At 47.9% G+C, this 7155-nt stretch overlaps 1 protein-coding gene across 1 annotated transcript; it reads right to left on the bottom strand.

Moving 5' to 3' along the window:
* Positions 1-3330: 3330 nt before the first annotated feature.
* Positions 3331-6125, bottom strand: PtA15_2A673 (uncharacterized protein; the record flags this gene model as incomplete). Its single annotated transcript, XM_053166717.1, has 5 exons — positions 3331-4287; positions 4351-5539; positions 5610-5822; positions 5912-5936; positions 6023-6125. 5 exons carry the CDS (start codon positions 6123-6125, stop codon positions 3331-3333), a joined length of 2487 nt encoding a protein of 828 aa, XP_053017911.1.
* Positions 6126-7155: the final 1030 nt, after the last annotated feature.

Here is a 7155-nt window from a genome sequence, read left to right as displayed (position 1 = left end):
TAACGGATTGGCCCCTGCCTGGCCAAAATGTTGGGACTAAGTACCCAATTACACTGCAAATTGCAGTATGTACACCTTCATGCAATCAGATATCCCGGCATATTTGGCCAAATTGGGGAAGACTGTGTGTGCAAGTCGCACTTGGGAAGATGGTGCAATCTGCCCAGCCGTTTTGTGAATCCAACCCAACATTGTTGGTTGCTTAGGCATTACCTAACTTAGCTAATTCCCTCTTTGGGGGGGGGGGAGCAAAGCAACCTCTGAAGGAGAGACTTACGTGCTATGTCAACCCCGGGGCAGTAGAGAATTAGGCATTTTGGTGGGGACTTTTAAAACCAATCTCCCACATGAGTTTTTGAACCATTTTTGCTCTAATTTACATTTCTGGGATGGCGTAAGCTGTCCCCATCTTTTATTTTTTAAACTCCTCTGGTTGAGCTGCAATCAAAGTTGTAAAATTGTCAATTTCAGATTATGTATGCAAAATGTGGAATACACAATGAAGTGGACACTTGTCAGTAACAAAAAAGGACTTCCTGGGGCACCCAAGGCCCCAAAAATTTGTAAAATATTTAGAAAGGAACTCCGTGATGTTGTGCACATTTTGCTCCCCCAACAGATTATTACCCGGTGTGGTAGACGGAAAAGTGAAAAATGAAAAGTTTTTCTCATGTATATATTTACTCACCCTAGGCCTCAAGATAACACCAAATGTACCCCAGAAATGGATTCTACTGCCAATTTTACCCCTAGTCACCACTGGAAGTGTGCTGGATTGGAAGTTACACCCTCTTGGACCCTCATGGACACAGCCAGCCCCAGTCATCAACCTGTCACAACCCTCAGGTCACCTTTCCCAGTTATACGCATACTCAGCCCCAGCCAAACACATACCCTTTTCTATCCCTCTTATCTCCACTGCATATGCAGGGGACCAACCCCATTTCTTCTGTATTTGACATTTCTCACCCCACTTTTTGCCTGTATTTAGTATCTTCTGACACCACTTGTATGCAGCCCACCAGCTAAAATCCCTCATCCAGGGTAACCCCTTGTAGCTAAAATCCCTGAAATTTTTCTATATAAGGAGCTCGCTCCCCCAGTTGTTTTTGCCTCAGCTCAGTATTCCCCAGTTATTTACATACCACCAATACTTTTAACCATTACCCTTACAAAACCTCATAACAGCCCTTACATTTGCAAATAACCACTGAGCTCACTCTCATAACTCTCATAACTCTTTCTTGACATATCACGTGCCTATCATGAGTTACCCGGTTCCTGGTTCAACTCCCGACTGAGACATATACCCTTCTCACACTGCGGGCATCTTGCTGTTGCTATGGGCCGCAGCAACATCTGACGGCTCAGTGGGGATTCAAACCCTGGGCAACATTTGGCTGCAGTGACACTTTGCTGCCAGTGGCCCCGTGTCACCCCCAAATCTTGCCCACCTAAAAACAGACCGGTTGTTGGTCAAGTGAGTATGTACATGCTACCCTGGCCGGTGTTCACCGGTCATCCAGAGGAATGATACATACATACACACTCCCCTTGATCACCAGTGCTGACCGCTGTCTGGGGGAAAAGTACTCCTCTTGATGAGCACCACTCATTGAGGGCTCATGGTGTGCTCTTATTGACTGGTCAGCTCAATGGCCAGTGCTGACCGGTCATTGAGGGAATCACTGCACACGGTCCCTCAATGGGGCTGGTCATTTGTGCAGGGCATTGGAGGAGGTGCAGACCAGTCTGTGCTGGCCAGCCATTGAGGGGAGTTTGGACTCCTCTCAATGACTGGTAGCACCTGGCCATCAAGGAGAGTGTGGACTCCTCGATGACTGGTAGCACCTGGCCGTTGAGGGGAGTGTGTACTCCTTGCAATGACCAGTTGGTGCCAACTATCAAGGGGAGTATGTGGTGTTCAAAGTTGGTTTGCATAATTTTATGCATGCATAAATCATAAAATCATAAAATCTTTTTTGCAGGGGATATGACTGTCTGATTATGTAATACAAAATTTCCTCACCAAAATATTTTTATAATTTTATGATTTATGCATGCATAAAATTATGCAAACCAACTTTGAACACCATAATTATGTACTCCTCTCAATGACCACTGGACCAGTCACCGTTGGTGCCGATCATAGTGGGGAGTGTGTACTCCTCTTGATAGTTGGTGCCAACCATCCAGGGGAGTGTGTATCCTCTTGATGGCCCGTTTGCACTGGCCATTGAGGGGTGTATATGTACTATGTATGTACATACTCCACTCAATGTCCAGCCCTGCGCCGGCCATTGGAGTGGTTTGCAGGCTTGTGCAGTTGTTGCTGCAACTGACAAATGCAAATCCTTGTGCAGTGTCATGATGTCACTGCGGCCCGCAGCAACATCGAGATGCCCACAGTGTCAGTCCAGACACTCTTCTCAACTTTTTATATCACCCTCTTGAGGACCTGGGGTCAACCCCCACCGGAAACATCAGTCAACTTTCACCCTTTTCCATCATCATAAACCCTCACATCTTTTACATACCTGTCATCAAACAACTTCATCTGGAACCAGACCAGACCTATCACTTGATTAAAACTTGCCAAGCTTAGTTTGGTGGGTCTTGCTATCTGATAGGATAGAAGGGCAGAGTTTGCACCTCCATCATCCCCTTCTCCATTCAGCAAAAGGGTTTCACACCTGCTTTTGAGTCTTACACCAGCAACAAATGGTGCATGCAGAAATGATTGAAAAACATCATTTTTCTCTCTACTGCCACGGGGTTGACATAGCACATAAGTCCCTCCTTGGGAGGGTCCCTGCGGGACAGCGTTCACCCTCATAGAGAGGTTAGATGCATTGCCAACTTCGAAAATAAAATTTGCACCTTCTCCCCTGTCACTGGTCCGGTGTGTAATCAATAGCCTTAGCCACTACCATAGATTTGAATATGGAGCACAGGGCGGCGGATCCGCCCTTAAACCCTAGTCATCATTAAGCCGCGATCTAAACAACAAAATGGAAAAAAGAAGACAAGAACAAGAAAAAAATATGAGAAAAGAAAATAGAAAAGAATAGATGGAGAGGAACAGAAATGACGGGTTATGCTATGCAATTCGGAGTGGAGTCCGATAACGATGCGGGAGGGGTAATACGAGCATTAAGAAAAATGAAACTTAGCACAGGAAAGTTGAGATGTAATAAGTTATTTACGTCGGCAAATCGAATAATCAAGACGATCGGTTTCTGATTAAGTTGCAAGAAGGGTGGAAAGAAAACGTGTTTATTGGGAGAATATCAAGGGACATCGATCGGCGTGTGGAGGTATCGGGTCGGGTTATAGCGAGCCCGATTGGACGCGTTGCATGAATCCAGCCACGCGATTCAAGTCTAACTCAGGTCCGTCTGATTCGATCGCGGCCATGAGTTGCTTGAGCAGTTTATTGTCGATCATCGACGGCTGCAGCAGTTCAGATTGACTAGCACGAAGTCCATGGCTGTCGTTGGCAGCGTGCTGGCCGGCGTCCATGGATTCCAGATGATGGATGTCGGCGGGATTTACGTTCTGAGATGCCCTTGCAAGGACGTCCTGTGTGGCTGAATTGGGTTGGTTTTGTGATTTGCCGGGCAGGCTTGGCCCGGAAGAGCTGAAGTCATTTGTACAGGTATTTCCAATGAATGACCCGATCACTTTGAGGTACTTGGCCTCTTGCTCAAGATTACTACCCTTCATTTTCCCAATCCGTTCCCGGAGAAGATCGAGTACGCGAATATACCACTTCTCCAAGCGGCGTAGATAGACCAAACTAGCCTCATTGTTCTCAGATGGTATGAACGGATCAGGCTCGAGCTCAAGTTGAATCTGCGATGCGGAAAGCCCTGCCAGGGTGGTAGCGATGCCGTCTTGTTTGAACAATTTGCCCGCTTGCGCAGGTCGACCATCGAGATCCGAGCGGCCAGTCCAATCGAACCCATCTTCCTCTGCGATAGCAACGCGTAGTTTCTTCAGCCTCAACTCGACTAGAGCCCTCTCGTCGAGATCGTGCTTGAATAACTCGAGCTGTCGCCGTTGTGTCGTCAGCTGACGCGTGGCCACCTTCAATTGTGCTCGGACGGACTCCAACCTGTCTGTTTTACTCCGGACTTCATTGTCGAAATCCTCTGAGAGACAGTTAAGGGATGATGTTATCGATGTGATGATATCACGCGATGAGCGAGCAGGAATAGACGCAGTCGGATTTCTCCGTAAAGATGGGGCTACCATGAAGTCATTACCAGGTGACATGCTGGTTTCCTACGTAGTGGCAAATGCACATTAGTAATCATTTGTAAAATTTATTCTAAAAAAAGAACTCACTCCTCCCCCGACTCCGAAGTCAATCGGCTTTAGTCCCAAGTTATTCCCTATCGTCTTGTCCGCCCCAACATCCAACAGCATGCGCACTAGATGTTTATTTCCAACTCTGGCGGCAATGTTCAATGCAGTATCTCCATTCAGATCAACCGCGTCGACAAACTGACTATCGAACTGCGCGCCATGTTTGTTAACAATCCATTCACAGATACATTCTAGATAGTAGCGACTACTCTCGGCGCGTCCTTTGACATTAGCTGTCAAGCATATGTGATGCAGGACGGTTCGATCTTGGCTGTCTAAAGTCCATAGCGATGGGTGTAGTAGTTCAAGAAGTTGGTTGAATGATTCTTTTTCAAAGTTGTTGGTCACCAGCGTTGAGCGCATAAGTGGAGTTTCCCCCACATCATTTCCACGATTGACATCAGCGCCGGACCGGAGAAAGGCGCGTACAAGGCCAACTCGAGCCAGAGAGGAAGCCCAATGAAGGGCTGTGTGACCATGCTCATCTATTGGGGTATCGATCTCCAGTTCAGGATCTTCAAGGACCTCATTGACTTCAGCTACTGAATTTGGAATTGTCTGATTAGTCCCAGATTGTTGTTCATCGCTATCGGATGGATTCGCGAAGAGAGCCATCAAGGTGTGTATATTCCTTTCGGCTTTCAGAGCAACTTCTAAGTGAGACCTTGAAGAACAAGTTGATTTTCGGAGACACGAAGGTCCAGCTGAGTAGGTGGCATGAGCTCCAGGGACGGGTGGAAATGTTGAGGTGGTGGATGATTGTGAAACAGCTGCGGGTTGGGAGTGGTGCTGAGGGACGATGAACTCGGGGTCCATGAGTGAATGGGGGTGATCGATTAGTGACGAAGGCGTGTTGGCGCTGCCATTCGATTGTCGAGACGGCGTATTTAGCCTGCTTCGTTTGCTTGGACCAGCTTCGGGTTGGTCGTTGGTAAGAGGGGTTGTATTGCCAGAACGCTCGCGTTTATCGTTCAAGCTTTGCCGACTTGTCTGGCGCGCCAGAGTACTTTTCTGAGAATTGGCACGAGAAGCCATGGATAATGGTTTTGTGATGGAGGATCGGATGGGAGGTTCAGCATTTGGGTCGGGTAGATAGTCAAAGATAGGGCCGAGCAGTTGGGCTACGTTCAGTTGGGTGGCCAATTCTTTTGCGCGTGTAAAGGGTACCCTAACACCAATCAAGGCAGATCAATTGGACAGGCCTCCAAGGACAAAAAAAAAACACGTGATGGACTTACCAGGTCCCCTGATATCTTCCATAACCTCCTTGAATTTTTTCGTGCTCTCCTTGGATGATTTCGCGTTCCAAAAGTCTGGTCCGCTTAGATTTATCGAGCCCAGCCACTTTGAGAATTTGGGTGGCGTTCATGTAAGAATCATAGCGTCTTCGCATCACACCGATCCCGCGCACCATCATCTCGTATACCGGCACTGAAGAATAGACAGCCATACTAAAATGACAAAATGACCAGATCAGTTTTCCAGCTGGGCACGGTCGTCAAGACCAAGAATGGATATCTGAGTGGACTGAACAACAAACTAGACATGCGGATTGTTATGTACGTCTGTTGCAGATGGGCGATTCCAAAGGGAACCTGATTAGTTGACCATAATAACGCGGGAAAAAGAAATAAGCTCAAGGAGGACTGACTGGGATTGGGGAACGCGGTTGCTGCTGCTCCGGTTCCAGGCTCAGGGTTCGACTCATGGGAGGATGAGACGGGGATGTCGGATGTGGTTCTGTAGGCAGCCATTGCTGATGTGGGTAGAGCAGTAGAACTACGGCAGGCGGACAAGAACAAGGAAGTCTTGGATATCGACGACAAGGGGGAGGCAGAGATGGTCAACAGCCTGGGGTGGGAGGTGTTGACCGTTCAAATAGTCGACCGAGCCAGCCGCGCCTGTCCAGCCTGGTTTTTCAGGAGTGCTGTTCAGCTTTTCGCTTCTCTGCGGAACGGAAACCAGCTGCCCAGCAACTGTTTCACCCCAACCAGATTATGGATTTAGCTCCCATGAACCCTCTGCGAAAACGTTGCCCTATGGCTTTCACATGATCGATCATCCGAAACTCGGCGGCCGGCCCCAGTCTCGTCTTTCAAATCTTCATGCTTCACGCATCCGATCTGTTTAATTCAAGCTCCTCTCCACTAGAAACAAGTTTCTGTTTGCCTTTCTGTTTCCTATCCTCATACGAGCCGCTGACCTACCTGCTCTGATTAGCAATCGCTCGATTGGCTGGCAGGTCGATCTGCTATTTACGGATATAATTCCATGTGGTTGGTCAAGGCTTAAATCCACATGGACCTGAGGCGCGTAAGATTTTCAATGACGCGGTGTAACCATGCATTGCCAGGGTTGTTGCTGGCCTACGGTTCTCAGCTCACTCTACAGTAACTGCACACCCGAATATAGTTCTTCATCGTAGGAGGATGGAATCCATGCGAGTCAGTTCAACTCGAAGGCCACCAACCCATTGACAAAGGGAGCCAAAGGATTTAATTCTCAGCGCACTGCAACTACCGTCGGGTAACCCGGTGCAGCAGCGGGACTAGCCTGTGGATGGTTGATCACATAGTTTGCTTTCCACCCGAAAGCCGAAGCTGTGGGCTCACCTGTTTCATAATGTTGCAGCGAATGAAAGGGTGAAAATAAGAAAATTGAACGGAAGAAGTAATATAACAAACGGGTTCCCAAGCTACATGCCCTCAGAGCTGTAAATCAACCTTTTCATCGCTATGATCAGCTCGAAACCATTCGACAATGACCTGATGAGGGAAGGAAGTT

The sequence above is a fragment of the Puccinia triticina genome, chromosome 2A (genome assembly GCF_026914185.1).
Source record: "Puccinia triticina chromosome 2A, complete sequence".
Taxonomy (NCBI): Eukaryota; Fungi; Basidiomycota; class Pucciniomycetes; order Pucciniales; family Pucciniaceae; genus Puccinia; species Puccinia triticina.
Note: the sequence above shows the minus strand (reverse complement) of the source record. Positions and strands in the feature narration are given on the sequence as shown.